Here is a 17,339-nt window from a genome sequence, read left to right as displayed (position 1 = left end):
AGAAGCTTTATCAACAAAAGCGTTATGTCATAAACCTAGATTCATAACTGTATTGGCCAAGAACCCTAACTTCTTATCGACCCTAGACTCGAGACTGGCGATAGTGTTGGGATCAGAAGCATGGGAAGATGGTAAAGGAGTACATGGTAAATCAGTAGGAGGACTCAAGATGGGAGAAACAGAAGGGATAAGTGGAGAAGAAACAGTGCTACTCTCAGCCACTCAAGGCAAAGGAGTAGCCTCTAAGCTAGCTCTATGCTCTGCTCTAAGAGCAGTCTTCCTCTTCCTATCTTTATCAAGTTCATCGGAATGGGACCAATAAACCTTCCACTGCTGTGCATTCCAATGCTGACATTCCTGACAAGTAATCTCCCCATTACAATCTCGCCCCCTACATTTAATACATTTAGTATGAGAATCATATGTAATCTTACTTAATCTAGTTTTACATCCCTCGGTACAGAACCAATGCTAGGAGAACTAGAATCTGACATGGCAAATAGTGAAGAAAAAAATTGCTGAACATACCTAACAATTCACTAATTGCAAAAAGGGCCACACAAAATCTGAGTACGTCACCAATAACAGGAAATCAATCCAGCAAATGACGAAAGGTACTGCCCAAAAATCAACGATGTTGATCGGGAACCGGCAGAAAACACATTGATGCTTCCGTCTGAGTTGTGCCTGTCAGTCCTGATAGTGGGTAGGACCCTGTCACCCACACTAGTGATGGTGGCACCACCATGAAATTTGAATTTTTGGCCTGCCGTGGTAGGAAGCTGTTAGCTAAGTAATTGCTTGGTAAGTTACTTATATAAAAGGGCCAAATGCTTCTCCGAGTCTCTTGAATAGGCCATCAAGGTGATGGGAGAGGACACGATGCGGTAGCCCTCCTTTAACACCTTGACGATCCATTTTTCTGCTCCTCTGTGCTCCCACTTCTCCCAGAAAAAGAGAAGTCTGGCTCCTAGTGGGGCACAAAGAACTTCGGGTTCACTTCTTGGATGGCAGCTTGGAATGGGAGTTCTTCTTAAAAGATCTTGATTGGAAACGGAGATTGGAGCAAAGTCTAACTTGCAATTTGGGCTTTTTCCCACAAAAGGGATGCTGTTGTAGCAGAGGAGAGATCATCTTGGGGATGAACGACGAAGACGAAGAACTCTTGGGGCGGTTAGAAGACTGTGCAAGCAGGTCTTGGGTGGATTTCTTCCGAGATGCGATGCGATCTCTTCCACGATCGACTGGGGAAAGAGGCGAGAAGAATCCTGCGGAGAAAAGAACAAGGCAGGTCTCTGTGAAGGCATGACTCCTTTTTTGGTGAAGGAGCACCAAAATTCTCTCTTTTTAAGAAGTCCAAATGTGTAAAGAGCAGTGAGTTCTGAAGAGCCGTCCCTGACGGCTTTGTCAGTACAAGAAAGAACACTGAACAGATCTTAAAAAAGTTAAGTATACCTTAGTTTAACCAGACCACTGAGCTAATTAACAGCTCTCCTAGGGCTGGCCCGAAGGATTAGACTTATTTTATGTAACTAAGAACAAACTGGTTACCTAGCAATGGGACCTACAGCTTATTGTGGAATCTGAACCACATTATACCGAAAAATGAATTTCTATCACCAGAAATAAATTCCTCTAATTCTTCATTGGCCGGCCAGAGACTCGAACGCGGGCCCAGCAGAGTGCTAGCTAAGAAAGATACCCACCCATACAACGAGGAACTACTGAACAGATCTGCTATGAAGAGTTCATCCAAGCCCTTAAAGTCCTCTACCTTCCTTGCAAGGGCTCCTACTATCCAGTCCAGAAAACTAAGAACTTCAAAAACCTTGAAGAGGTTCTTAACGGGATGGTCCAGTTCCGAAAAGAAAACTTTGGCCGAAGCGAAAACTGACCGACGGGAAGAGTCGATAAGGCCAGAGAAGTCCCCTTGGGAGAAGGCAGCGACTACCAGAGAGGAGATTCCCTGGTGACACACGGCTGATATTTCCTCTTGATCAGATGAGAGGGAGGCTGGGCAAAAGTCGCTTTGCCCTGCTCTCTCTTCATTAAGAGTCAGTCTTAAATCTCCTTCATGGCTTTCTTAGAGGAGAAAGAAAGCACCATCTTGGGAAGCTGAGAGTGTTCTTCAAGAAGGCTTCTCATAAAGAAGGAAGAAGCAGGAGATGACGGAGCAGCCAGGGTGAAGGAAGAGGGAAAACTCACCAGGAGGAACTGCAGAAGAGACGCGTAAGCTGTGGGAAGAGAAACATCTTGTTCGATCTCCTCTTTGTCTTCCGAAGAGACCGGAGACAGGGACAAATCTTGAGAAGGTTTAGAAGAGGGTGCTTTCCTGATGAAGTTCATGATTTCCGACAGCTGTTTCTTCATGGGTGGTAACGAGGGGTCGTCTGGCTCCTAGACGGAAACTTGGCAGGGAAACTTGGCGGTCGAGGGAAGAAGACGGTTGATGAAAAGGAATCGGGTGTCTGGATGGTAACACCAGGAGCTTGGAGTCCACAGCTGGACGCACAGGAGCAGGTGCTGGGCATGCGGGAGTGAGAGCTGGGCGTGTGGGAGTGGGAGCTGGGCATGCAGGAGGAAGAGCTGGGCACACGGGAGCCGAAACTGGGCTCTCGGGAGTGGGCGCTTTGAGGCAAGATGGGGTCTCGGGCGACAGACACTTAAACCGATGTTTCGGCCGTTTGGAATCCTTGGGAGAGAATGAAACAGGAGAATCCCATGGGTGTGCAGAAAGCTGAACAGAGGTGAAAACTGAAGGATCCACACTATAGCTGCAAGATGGAAGTGGGTTGTTGAAGGTGTCCCTGTGATGCTTGACCGGCAACAGGGAAGCAAGAGCAGAGTTGTCCATGTGCCTTTTCAGTAGCTGGGATGAATCCAGGAAGTGTCTAAGACACCCATGGTTCGAATCTGAGTCCGAGCTAGAAGACAAGCGGTGCACATCCACTGACGTGCCTTTCCAGCAGCAGCTGGTCGAACCCTGGGATCTAGCAACAGGCCTGACTCAGGGGGCAGCAACCTGTGGGCAAACCCCAACAGCATCCCTTGGACCTCCGTTATGTCTTCTCCCAGGTACAGTGGAGCAGGACAGTGACTTTTGCCTAGGAGCACAGGTGGGATGGGAAGCCACCTCCTCCACTGACACTTCACTTAACACTTTATCACTAACTTTGACACACAAAACTTTTTCCCTAAGAACACAATAGGGACGCCCCTATCTCCAACACCGAACTAACTACTAGACTACTGTAATTTTCTTGTCGAATTTGGACTCAGTTCTAGACTCCAGACTGGCTATGGTATCGGGGTCAAAACACGGGAGCTTAGGACAGGAGTATGTGGAGGAATAGAGGGAGGACTGAGAGTAGGAGAGAGTGTCCAGCAGTAGAAAGAAGAGCTAGGCTAGAGTCAGTCTTAGGTGAAGAATCTCTACTCACAGAGGCCACCTTTCTGAGCCTATTTTTCTCCAGTCTATGAAGATGAGATTCGAGCACTTTCCATTTACATTCATCCCAGTCCTTGCACTCTGAACATGTATTCTCTCTCGAACACACCTGGCCTGTAAACATAGTGCACATGGAATGTGCATCATAACAAAGCTTAGTAAGTCTAGTCTTACAGCCCTTGCTACAATAATGACAACTGGAAGCTCCAGAATCCAACATAGCTACAGAAGAATGAATCTAATGCAAAAGACGAAATAAAAAAAGGCAACAGTTTGTCAAACAAAAGTGAATACTTCTCGAATTCAGCAAGCAAGCATGAACTGGCGAATTAGGCTGGACTGCACAGCACGACGTGTTGTCCACAGCGTGACATAAGAGAATGACTCCAGGGGGGGATAAGTAACTTAATGTTCAGTGCTCCCTGGTCAGTGACTTTCCTGCTGCTAGTGTTAAGATTATGCCCTCTCTTCCACTACCAATTCTGTTTGCTCTTCCTAAATAAATATCTACATTAACCTCACTGAATATTTCTTTTTCCATTTCTCTGCTTTGTAATTATGAAACACCTATGGTGTCCAGTCCAACGACCTTGAATTTATTTTCTACCTGGTACATCTATCCATTTGTTTTAGGCTTCTTTTGTTTTAATTTCCCAGTTATTCTTAGTTTTATAAACCAGTAGGTTGATAGTATCCCCATATACCTGCAGATGGGGGCCATTTAATCATATCATTAGTATCGCTCTGTCCCTTGGAATGGTGGTTATTTCTGAATTTTGCCTATACAATACATTGTTTCAGAATCCTCCATGGATTCATTGGTTAATACACTAGAGGACAGCCAGTTCCTTGCAGTGTGCATTTCCCATCTGACTAAAGCCAATGACCCTTCCTGTAGCCTACTGGTTTTTAGCCAAAGTTATCCACTAGGCATCAAGAGCTGAAGACCAGATGAAGAACTTAAAACACCCTTGCCCAATCCATCATTCTACTGCCAATGATTTCTAGTGCTCATCATGAGCTGGGGCAAAATTTTTGACCGTGGATTTAGCCTTTACCTGAGGAGGTGTCAGCCTTCAAGGCAGCAGGCACTCATACCCTGAGCTCAAGACCCACAGTCAGGGACTACCAGCTGGGCCAGGTTCTCACCAAGGGTCAAGGACACTACCCCACGAAGGTAACAAAATAACATACCGCACCCCAATTATCCCAAATATGTCTCAATATAAAAATACAGTGAACCCCCCGTATTTGCGGGGGATGCGTCCCACACCCCCCCGTGAATAGGTCAAATCTGCGAATGCTTAAGACCCCTCTAAAAACACTTAGAACTGCCCATTTTGATAGCTTAAACCAAGAAAAACCCTGTAAAAATGCTTATACCTGAGTATTTTAATAGTTTTATCACAAAAAGTGCATTTATTCATGAAAATTATATGAAAATACAGTAATTAGTGACTATTTCTCAGTGAAAAATACCGCGAATGGGCGATTTTTCCGCGAATGATGGCTAGATATGTTCCACAGAGAAACCCGCGAATGCGTGAGTCCACGAACCATGAGAACGCGAATACGGGGAGTTTACTGTATATATATTGCATAAGATTATTGGTGGAAAATAACCTAAAACCTTCACACAGGGGCAGTTTTTATATCAAACATGGAAATAAAAGAGAATTTACATACCTGTGAACTCCTTTTGCCACTGTTCATGTAACTGCTGTTTTTGTCCTTGAGTGAATTCGGTGCTCCACGATTCCTCCAAGTTATTTTCCTTTGATGTATTAGATGACAAAAATTCATTTGTCCAGTCTTTGCTAACATCACCCTTTGACCCTTCGCCCAGCTTTTTTATAAACTTCATAAACTGAAAGAAAAATTCCTTCATTAATCACTTACTTCAAGAAGATGGTTTAATAGCTGAATTTTCTTTTATCTTTTACTTCACATTCCTTTGGACTTTTCGCATCCATAGCTATCCAACTTCTTTGACTTTATATTGCTCCAACTGTACCTTTAACTCAAAAAATCCTTTGGATGAACCCTGTCAGAGTCTACAAGTGATTCAATGGTCTTGTATATATTTATATAACTTTAAAGTAACTCGGCTGTTCACAAAGAATTTTTGAGCCAGGTATTGAAATTAGGAGTAGGTTGTCTGGGGGGATTTTTGCTCCTTGAAATGTTTCCTGGCCAAGTAGTTTCTAGAGTGAGTTCTAGACCACATTTTGCTCAGGCATTACTGAGAATGATCACACCAGAAGAAAAAACTGACCTGCAATGGTGAGTCTGGCACACACCATTGCAGATCAGTCTACTCTTGTCTTCTGGTGTGATCATGCTCAACAGAGCCTGAGTGAAGCATGCCCCAGAATTCACTCAAAAAACTAATTACCCATGAAACAAAAAACCCCTCAGATGACCTATGCCTTACTTTAATACCCAGCTCAAGACGTTCTCATAAACACTACAGTTACCTTCCAACTTGGATGTATTATGTCCTTTTTATGAAAAGAATTCCCATCGATTGTTTACCTCTCCTTCTATAATGATATGATGAATATAGGAGAGGTGCTAGCAGAATAAAGTAAGAGAGACAAAGCAACCAAGAGAAAATAAGAAATTAAATATTTTATACAAATTAAATGCAGCTGATACTACAAAAACCTTTAATTCTACTTTTGGAGGGAGAGTTTTCTACCTAATAATAATAATAATAATAATAATAATAATAATAATAATAATAATAATAATTATTCTTGTTATCTAGCCATCATAAATATCCAACATAAATTACTTCATATAAAAAATATATATTTCTATTAGTACTGTACCAATTAGCTTGATCAAAGTTTAGCTGATTTTTAAGTAACTGATTCTTCATATCTTCAAGCAAAAAATACCTACTTCAGTGTTGTGAAACTTTGGATCATCAACAGTTCCTAACAGTTCATTAGCTGTTTTAGCCAATTCAGAATCTTCTTGCGGATTGTACTCCTCAACCCATTTGCTGGCTTCTGTACTGGAAGCATCATCTCTGTCAAAACAAAATTGGGCAAGATAACCAACAAATTCTCCTGCTGCATTATCAAAATTTACTAGCAGTTGGTCAAAGTGACCTAAATTTTAGAACATAAAACAAAAGCATACAACAAGGTGCTTACAGAAAGTTTTCATTGAGGTATTCATGTGCCCAGCGCGTATCATTGTCTGTGATTATATCTGGAGAGGTTAAACCATTCTGATGCTCGACAAACTCCTTTGTCCAGTCACTACCAGGGCCAATTTCCTGAAATAATAAAATTACACTAACTAGATGTTCATTCCTCCTCAATTTAAACAAACCAGATGTCAGCATATATCACTATCTATATATGAACAAATTTCAAGGAAATAAGAAATTCTAATGCTGATACAGTACATTTAAAGTTATAACTGAAAATCTACCTCAGGTGACAATCAACATAAGAGTCTGTATGACATGAGGACACTGAAATAATACAAGAGCATTTACTTATAAAACCCACTTGAACATGTGTTTCTGATGCAAGATATTCTTCAGCCCAAGTCCCGGCTTCTGAGGCCAAATCAGCAATACCAGGACCTCGTAATGGACCAGCTCGAGCACGCATACTTTCTATTTCACGCATTTCCTGGAAAAACAGCAACAATAATAAACTACAGGTGTCATTAAAAGTGTTGTGCGATTTCAACATCATCTCTTATGTAATCTGGAACCTTCCATTATCAGGGTATTGCACAGACTACTACTGTATACCCAAGATTTCAAGACCTTTATAGTACAGTGCACATGACTGAAACAAAATAAATAAAAAAAACAATCATAGTGAATTTACCTTCATATGCAGTGTGCTGTACCAAATACAAAAGCTGAAAAAACTGCTACCAAGGTAATTTTAATACAGAAAATAGAGACTGGCTGATTCATAACAACTAAATCTATTTGCAAGTTTGCAATCAATAAAAAAAAACAACTTAGACAATAACTTTTATATGAAGTATACAGTGCAATGAAAAGTAATGAGGTATACAGTGCAATGAAAAGTAAACAGTATCACAGACTTTGTACCTGTAGAAGTGAATCCATTCTAAATGCCTGGGGGGCTGCTGCAGCAGCTGCTTGTGTTTCAGTCATGAATTCTTCAACCAACTGGTCTCCTTCTATGGTAGGCCCATACTGAGTTTTATAAGCACCCCCTGCATAAAGAATTGGTACAGGCCGATAGCATGGCTTAAGCAGCAATTATAACTGATAATCCTTAATATAGTACAAAAGAATGAGAAATAAACAATAACGACAGAGAGCAGAATGGGGCTGAACGATGTTCAAAATTAACAACAGGCACTATTACAAACTTTCATTAAAGAAAACTTTCAAACCATACCTTGTGAAAGGGGATGCCGATGATGCCAGCCTAGTCCCTCATCAGCCAGTGCTTTATCACGTATCACATGTTGGGTCAGGCGAACGAGGGCGTTGCCCTCACCACACTGAGCATCTACTAAATTGCGTAAAGCCATCACAGGTTCCCTTTTAATCAACTATTTCTGGGAAAAAAAAAAAAAAATGAATTTCTTACAACTGCACATCAATATGCAATGAAAACATATTTTTTACAAAACGCAAATGTCACAAAAATTTTACTTACTGTTAATAAATCCAGAAAGTACTAAAGCTTAAGTGCAAGATGAATATTTTAACAGTACAGCTTTAGTTAGCCAGACAATAATTCTTAACATGAAAATCTAACAAGTATCAACATACACATTTTTTCAACTAAAAAACCATAATTTACAGGTATATAAATTATCTAGTCAAGGTAGTACTCTTTAAACTGTAAACATTCATATGGCATACACCAAAAAGTCAATGTACCAAACTATGCAAGTTCCTAAAGAATAATCAAACTCCCTGTACTGTAGTACGTTTTAGAGATAAGAAAAATGGCAACTGTTTGCTTGCTGCAGACCTACTTCCCAATACCTATTTGACAGAACCAAAAGATAAAAAGGATATATAGTGAGTCCTTGACTTATGGTGCCACCGACTTATGGCGATTTGATCTTACAGTGCTTTTCCAGTGCATTTAATGGCATTTTACAGCACTGTGACTTGATGTTGCATCAAGTTGCAGTGCCGTAAGTGCCGTTGACGGCGCTAACGGCAAAAATAGGCATCGAGTTAACGGCGCTTATGGTGCTGTAATTTGATGCAACATCAAGTTACGGCGCCAAAACTCAAGTTACAGCGCCGTAAGTGCCGTGAAAGCACCGATAATGGTGAAAAATCAACTTATGGCAGATATCAACTCACGGCATGATGCTGGAACAGATCCCCATCGTAAGTCAAGGACGCACTGTATCACACATATGGATATAAAAAAATATTGTAAATACAGACTTGCAGACAAACTACTAGAGGGAAATTAATTAATTCTAAAAAAAGTTACTAGAAGGCATGCACTTAAAAAGAAGTACAGTATACTCTGACAAAAACTTGAACACCCATTTTTCCTTTCAAAGCAACACTCTCATCTATTCAGTGTCCTTAGTCTAAATATTTCACTGACCATTTTTACTGTACCTAGGGGTAGTTCATGCATTCAATGAGCTCTCAGTTTATTTATTCCTTAGCAACTATACAAAAACATACACGACACTTATTCTCTCACGGCTATATCTCAAGAAGTAAAAGTTTAATAGATTTGCCCTTAAGTACAAATGTTTTATTTTTAAAGGTGAACATACATCTTGACACACGTCTTCACTGATATCCTACAGCAGGAAAGCTTTGCTAACTCTAACCTGGGGGACCATTCAATTTTATACATACTTCCACATCCATTCTCCAGAATGGTTATATTAACTTCCTCCTCCTTAACAGTTACCAATTAATCACTCTCTCTCCTAAAGCTGCCTAAGTGCTGGTTGCTAAACTGATCTAAATACAAGTGTTGTAACATGTTATGCAGTATAATAAAATAGTTTACCACCTAAGAAAAGTTACTCTAATTAGGAAAGACAGCATTTACATAGGGCAAAAAATAAATACTTGCATATAACTACATAACCACACTATTACCACAAGTTCAGTATATCTTAGTTTAATCACCCCACTGAGCTGATTAACAGCGCTCCTAGGGCTGGCCCGAAGGATTAGATTTATTTTACAGGGCTAAGAACCAACTGGTTACCTAGCAATGGGACCTACCGCTTACTGTGGAATCCGAACCACATTATGACGAGAAAAGAATTTCTATCACCAGAAATAAATTCCTCTAATTCTTCACTGGCCGGTCGGAGAGTCGAACACTGGGCCAACAGCGTGCTAGCCGAGAGTTCTACCCACCCATCCAATGAAGAACTACTATTACCACAACTTCTTTTACAATGATATACCACACTTCTTACCAAATTAATATCACTGATTCCTGTTAAAGCAAGATTTGAAAATCTAATAAAGAATTAGAAACCAATAAATTTAAGACTCTCTCTAGAACCAACACCTGTATCCACTTTAACTGAACACGATAGCATGACTATTTGCAAGTGTTTGATCCCATGACATGGTACTGGAGCCAAGCATGAGAACATGAATGAATACTGACCAAGATATTGCGTTAACTGCACTTGGGATATGCAGTGGTGCTGTAACTGATGGGAAAGTCTGGATGAGCAAAATCCCTGGCTAGCCTACTGAGAATGCTCATTGTCTAGGTTAGCTACTTTAAGAGAGACTGTGATATGTAACACAAATAACTGAAGCTTCCCCAGAAATACACTGTTATTGTATAAAGAATCTTATGAGATGGCAATCAGACCATTCAATGCAGTGTGACCATTACTGGTGGTGGGTGTAATGGAAGGGGGGGGGAGAGGAGGAGGAGCAAACCCCCTGGCAAGGTTCAGTGACCAAGCTCAGAAGGATGGTTAGGTTATGATAAAGTATGACTGGCACATTAATTTCCCACTCACCCAGAAATGCAAGCACTTTGATATTGTAAAAATGATTATAAAGCAAACAGAATTCTCTCTAACCTAGTTACTAAAAATTAAAAAACCAAAGACAAGGTGTAGTTATAAAAAAAGATGTTAGGCTACAACCTTAGGGTCAAGCCTTTGAGCAATAGACAACAAATTACTAACAGGATATCACTTTATGGAAAAATAGAAAGGCCTCAAAAATAAATACAGGAAGTTTCTGGTTAACTGTGGGGGTTCCATTCCTGGCTGAGCACTGCCAACCGAAAATCAACGATAATATCGCTGTAAACCGGTTATCGGGGCCGAAAAACCACTTACCGACATCGATAAACTGCTTACTGGCACTGAAAGTCTGGTTAACGACCTTGCTAGCCAAGCACCGTAGCACCAAAATGCTACCCCAAAATCTTATCCCAACACTACCATATCTATGAAAGGACAACTTAAAAAATCTATAAAATCCAATGAAATAAGAATGCTTCTTGTTGGTGGTTCTTATGTGTATACTAAACATGAAACAACCACATAATATGACATTTTATCACACAAAATCTCTCTCTCAAGAACTTCACCATTGTAGCCTAACCTACTCAAACTAGGTATTCATATTAGAGCAACTACATCTAAGACCAGATAGCTGAAGGTACTGTACTGTATGCAATATATTTGTGTATGTATAGTGGATGCTATGTGCGTAAAAGAGTAACAAAAGAAAACGACCAGAATACCAGTTACGTTGAGTGGTAGTTCACAATGTTAGTTTGTACTTCTGAACAACATGTCTGCCAGACTCCCGTTTACATTTTATAGTGGTATTGTTGCCTATGTAAAGTGTACTATATTTGTACACAGCTACTGTATATACCATATGTATGTACTGCATTTTACAGTGTACAATTTACCATGCAATGCTGACTGAAAAACATAATTATCATGTAATAAAATTAACAAACAGTAACGATAGTTGGGCAGCAAACAGTAGTACTGAAGCCAATTCAGCATGCAAATTCATTACTGTCCACATCCACCACACTTGATTACCACTTTATTTCCCATCTCTTCTACAGCACAAAAGTCAATCAGTATACAACATTCTCATTCAACCAATCAGCTTAAATATAAAGCTCAGGCAGTTCATTTAGCTGAGCAGTTTTTTTTTCTCTTTTGGTGTTCTGCATCCATAGTTTGATCATTGCTCTGCAAATCTATTCACACAGTGTGTGCTTTCATTTACACTTGCCATTTCTGGCAGTTAAGAACACATACACTGAAAAAGATGCAGTCAAGGATACAATACTAAAGTATATACTGTATAGAATTTTGGCAAAAGGCCAAGCGCTGGGACTTATGAAGTTATTCCATGATGAAACGGAAGTTGATAGTACAAAAGTTTTAAAGGTGTAACAGGAAGAAAACCTGGCAGTTGCACTATGAATCCATTGTTAGAAGAGGGTGGAATGTAAGATGGAAGAGGTACAGTAAAAAGAATGAAAGGGGTTGCAGCTAGGGGCGGACGGGATGCTGCAAAGAACCTTAAGTAATACCTACTGTGGACTACATGAGGTGTACTGACAGCACTTAACCCCCTATGGGAAAGGTGCAGCCAAGGGCAGAGAGCAGATAAGGGAGGTGCAGGTACATGAAGGATTTCTGGAGGTGTGGGAAGCAAAGTGAATGCCTGATTCAGATTTAAGAATGACCCATGGAACGTAAGCTACTAATTGTTGGACTAGGTTTACCACATTTACAGAAAACTAGAACTAGGCTTTAGGCTGAGCACAACATTCATTTACAATAACCAAAAATCTATAGTTCTTGGGAACAGTATAAAACCAAACAAACAATTTCCCTCACATTAACCCAGGTGGTGTCTTGAATGATCCTGGTCTGTCTTTCTTTCATAAACACCTAAGGATTTACTGGTAAAAATCTACAGGCTAAAAAAAAATTATTAAAACCATAAGTATATATGAAAATAATAAAACTTCAACTGGGATACATCCTAACCAAACCTTCCCTATCTTAAGGAGTCAGTTCATAATGCAACCTTCAGTCCCCAAGATCTCCAGACTTAGCCTAACGTTGAGTGCCGAAAGCCATACAGATGATATGCAGGAATACCTTTTGGTGATTTTAATTCATAAACTGTGAAAATCTTGCTTAGCAATAAGTTATGTAGATTAGAACAAATTCTCCTTCCTCTTAAAGTTATTCATTACCTATTTTCTTACGTATTACTTCCATTACCCTGAATTTGGTAAAAGTGCAGAAGAGTTGTGCGCAATAGATTCATTTCTGCACATCAAATACATAACTTATTTTAATTGGGATGCAGCCTAACTTAACCTGTCCTAGGGTGCCATGGCCTGGCCAGGGCCCCTGCAAAATCTCCTCTGGTCCTTCCTACCATGATATTGTGCTGAACAGTGTGTGTGCACCTGTTCAGCAGTATTGCCCCTGTGTACTTATGAAATTTGATCATCTAAAGTATAGTACTGTATTTAACTTATGTTACAGGTAGGCCTTACGCTTCAGGCTGACCCCTGAGTGAAGAAAATGTTTGCTTAGGGTATGATGAAGTCTGGCGAGTGACAAAACACGGCCTCTTGGTGCCTGAAGGCCAACATATTGATAATGAGATATCACGATAAGGTAAATGAATTGATCACGCGAACGGCCTTATCCTGACGTCGAGCTAGAGGTAGCCATAGGCCTTGCCTGTCTATTAGGTAATGTTTACGAGATATACGATGGATAGGCCTACTCATCTTAAGACCAATTGGCAACAATAACAAAATATATCCTTTAAACAAAGGCCTGTTACCGCAGTTATGGGTTATTTGCGTTCATTACAAAGGATAAAGGTGCATCGTCACAAAGCAGATAAGGGCAAAATAGGAATAGGTCCCTTTCAAGATAGGTCGGAATCGGACACATCGGTTCCCTCGACTGACGTCCAAATACACGAATAACCATTTAAAGAGAGGAATTAACATAGAAAATAATTCCTTAAAAGCTCTCGTTTCATCAAGACGCTTCAAGGTCACAGCGTTATAAATCAGCTAATACCTACAATATTAAATATCCAAAGGTAGCAATTTCAGCATTCCTAACTTCAGCCTCTTCGCGTTCGGATGCCCTAAAGCCTTTATTTACAGTATTCAACTCTCTTTTAACGCAAGTAGTCCATAAAATAATTTTATACCCGATATCAGTCTTAATATTTGTTGCACATTACTTGCATGAAGTTGTATGTATTTGGATCATCAAATTATAATATATTTTTTTCCTTTCTTACAAAGTCTCTACCTTACTGGTGAAGAGTTGAAGATCTTCCAGACATTCCAATAATGCTAGGGTAGGGGTATTTAAACTTTTTTTTTCTTTTAGATAAGATAAAAAAATAAACAATCACCATGCTTCGGGCACATGTGTTAAAGATTGGAATAAAATGCTTATAAGGCATGTAAAAAAAAAGGTCACTATAGACAGGGTTTTTATGAACATACATTTATACGAACCAGAAAATGCAAATTTATACAAATGGGCTTTTTTTCTGATTGCTCACTGTTGCATAATTGAAGATTTCCAATCTTAGTTTAACGTTTTGACTGCATTATCGCTGTCTTTGTAAGTCACAAAGAAACGCGTATATGCAATACACAGAAACAAAACTTATCCTTCGGCAACCGAACTTTTAATTATTATATTATATTTAGTGGCACACACAGATCACGATTACCACCTTAGCAACCAACAACAGCACTAAACTCTCACCCAGGTAAAAAGAAACTTATGGTTGCACCTCTGTCTTAACAGCTCAGTAACAGGTGCTCTGCACAACTTCGATAACCAAGGTAAAGTGACTGACCGAGCCCCGAACCGCAGACTGGGATGTTTAAATAAACTAGTTGGCAAGTCAATTCAGCCTTGGGTAGATTTCACATAGGCAAGCTAGATTTTGTTGTCTTCGAGATATTCACAGAAATGACGTCTACGAAAACAATGCACACTCTTATACCCTTCATGTTACTTTTGCGTTGTTACAGACGTTTTTACGATGATACTTGGCAAATTGCCAGCTTGCAAATTTGCAGTTTTGTTTACCATTTTCATCATGTATGCAGTTACCGTACTAAGGAGGTTTTCTGTTCGTCATTCCACAAAGGAATCTGTTTTTAAGGCTGTTACGCAGACAAACACACACACACACACACACACACACACACACACACACATCGTAGAAAAAAAATTCGCAGACACTCTTATTGTGCTAATATAAATTCAGCGCACTGTTTTCCTTGGATTTCAAAGCATTCTTTGTTGTCGCACCGATACTTCGACAATTCGCTCGTTCTTCAAGCTTTATAATTTTTTCCCATTTGCTCCCTTTTATATCGACTAGTAAACCCTGGTTCGTGTATAAAATATTCCATTAGAATCTACAGCCACACCCTTTCGTCTCACGTCGAGCACTCCCACAATTTTCGTGCAAATCATCTCTATCCACATATAGGGGGTGAATCTGTTAAAAAAAAAAGAAGAAGAAGCTAGATAGACACTGCTTTATTCATCCCTTAACTGTGGATTCAAGAATGAACGCCAAATGCAGGAAATTTCAACATCATGTGTCTGCCAGAAAACTACTCAGCGTCACGTCGAACTCCTACAAACGCTGCACCACCCGTGTCGATCTCGCATGAGCACTGGAGTTCATGCATATGAAGTGCCTTCTTTCTAACACCATTTACGGCCATTTAACTAATGGTTCTTCGGTCTCATGCTAAAACGAGTTTACTCTATATGTAAGAGTATAAAGCCAGATAATGGATGAAATGTGGGCTAGCGTAAAGGATACTTTGCTATCTTTGACAGAAATAAAGAAAAGTCAAAACAACTAACTTTTCATTATCTTTGGCGAAAATGACAATTCCTCTAAACAGAGTAACTCGCTTGAAACCTATGTAGTTATAAATGAGTTCTTCCTAAACTTATTTTCACGGCGCCTAAAACTGAACGCCGCTCGTAAGCGATTTTTTTTTTTTTTTTTTTTTTTTGCGATTTACTTAGAATTCAACAACCAAATTTGAAAGGCTGTTAGCTCACGGAGTAGACTGGCTGTGGAAGACTTGTAAGTCAGCAAAATGGGAAGAGGAAGAAAGCATCTCCCAAAAACTGTCTGACTCCTCAGAGGAGAGAGTTTCGGTGAGGTAATCCCCTACTTCCGGCAAGGTGGAACCATCATACAGGTGATTTAACAGGTACAGGTTGTTAACGTATCCAATAGTTCAGCTGTAGCTTAAATGTAAGTAGTATGTAACAAATGTTATGAAAAGTTCGACTCAAACAGAACCAATTTTGGGAGGCAACAGATGCCGATGGCGTACGTCGATGGACTGTCAAATTCAAGATTTCCTCATGTATTCAAAGAAGGCTTTATGCCACCATGAGCTCTTATTCCTAGAGAAGCAACCTAGAGGTGGCCCATGGTGTCTGTGGGGTTGATACAACTGAACTCGAATCCCTCTTTCACAGATGTTTTTGTAATTCCAAGCAAGAACGGTCTTATGTCATGAATGGTAGCCTCTATCTGTGGCGTCCGAAGTTACTGTAGATGACTCTTAATCCTAGTCATATACTGGCCTTTTTAAGACATGCCAACCATTCCCAATGAAACAACAGTTAAGGACCACACATTAAGACACGATTTCAGACACAAAACTAGATAACATTTTGTTTTTCAACTGAATTGATGGAATGTCTCTTGAAACTTAGATTCAAGCGTTTTGTACATTCCGAATCCTTCATACTAAATCCCCCTCAGCAGATTAAGCACGTAACTCTGGAAAAAAAATGAAAATATACTGCAAATAAAAAAAACGGTCAACGTGCGGACTCAGGTAGGAAAGGTCCATTCATTAAGTTCAGGTAACACAATGAATCAGGCACCTTTTGTTCTTTTGGCCTTCTGCCTTCGATCTGCCTGACCTGTACTATAGATTCAAGTACCATTTGTTTCCTCTAACTGATAAAAACGTTTCGTACGCTGTCAAGTTTTTCTATCCGAGTTGATTTATTGGGAGTACGTTGGCTTACAAATCAGACCCCTTTTTTAAGTAGCAAAATGTCCGCTATTGGTTAAGTCTCTTGTTTTTGAGTCGGGAAACAAGTTAGCGTTCACACACTGACTTTCTTCTTCTTCTTCTTCTTCTTCTTCTTCTTCTTCTTCTTCTTCTTCTTCTTCTTCTTCTTCTTCTTCTTATTTATTATTATTATTATTATTATTATTATTATTATTATTATTATTGCGTACACATTCACATGAAACAAGCCAAGTATACCAGGCTATTAACTTGGTAAGAAAGTTTCAAAGGAATAAATATCATAGGGGGTTGAAAAGGGATGAACACGGTAAAAAGAAGCAGAGCAATATACTGGAGAAAACGAAAAGTGCCTCTTCGTATTTGTCACTTATTTCTCTAGGAAACAATTTTTTCTAACTTCTACCGCTGCCAAGTTATTCAAAACTTTACTTAACGCCCACTTTCTTACGCGTCCTGAATTAAGTTCTCATCTTTCGGATCAGCAATATAACTTCACTGAGACTAGACATGCTGGTGACTTTTCGTATCTCACTGATCTCACTCCTTTTCTCTGCCGGATCTCGGGAAATTATCTGTCGTTACCGTTGACATCTCCATTTGAAAGAGTATGGCATAAGATTCTTTAGACCATACTACTTACTTTCACTCCCTCTATTTTTCCTCTTCGTTCACGTTCCACAACCTTTTCCGTTGATCAAAAGTATTGTCCTACTCTCACCTGTTCATTCTAATTTGATGGCAAATTTCCAGCCTCTCAGTCGTTTTCTGAGGAGGATTCCATT

The 17,339-nt window shown here is 39.8% G+C and overlaps 1 protein-coding gene across 6 annotated transcripts in view; it reads right to left on the bottom strand.

Annotated features, from left to right (window-relative positions):
• Pex5 (peroxin 5) overlaps nt 1-14,353 on the bottom strand; it is a 91,641-nt gene extending 77,288 nt beyond the window's left edge. For 2 of the 6 annotated variants that reach the window (XR_010849574.1, XM_067083403.1), the window contains exons 1-7: nt 14,231-14,353; nt 7,855-8,017; nt 7,539-7,666; nt 6,976-7,101; nt 6,613-6,737; nt 6,356-6,485; nt 5,135-5,315 (exon numbers count right to left, since the gene is read on the bottom strand). Coding sequence is in view for 4 of the 6 variants with exons in the window: in XM_067083403.1 (XP_066939504.1) it covers nt 5,135-5,315; nt 6,356-6,485; nt 6,613-6,737; nt 6,976-7,101; nt 7,539-7,666; nt 7,855-7,990 (826 nt within the window). In the remaining 2 variants the exon portion in view is untranslated. Of the gene's footprint in view, nt 1-5,134; nt 5,316-6,355; nt 6,486-6,612; nt 6,738-6,975; nt 7,102-7,538; nt 7,667-7,854; nt 8,018-12,981; nt 13,042-13,526; nt 13,604-14,230 lie in introns of those variants that run through there. The other 4 variants (XR_010849573.1, XM_067083404.1, XM_067083401.1 and 1 more) reach the window with 4 other exon arrangements.
• Nucleotides 14,354-17,339: the final 2,986 nt, after the last annotated feature.

The sequence above is a fragment of the Macrobrachium rosenbergii genome, chromosome 40 (genome assembly GCF_040412425.1).
Source record: "Macrobrachium rosenbergii isolate ZJJX-2024 chromosome 40, ASM4041242v1, whole genome shotgun sequence".
In the NCBI taxonomy this organism is placed as follows: domain Eukaryota; kingdom Metazoa; phylum Arthropoda; class Malacostraca; order Decapoda; family Palaemonidae; genus Macrobrachium; species Macrobrachium rosenbergii.
Note: the sequence above shows the minus strand (reverse complement) of the source record. Positions and strands in the feature narration are given on the sequence as shown.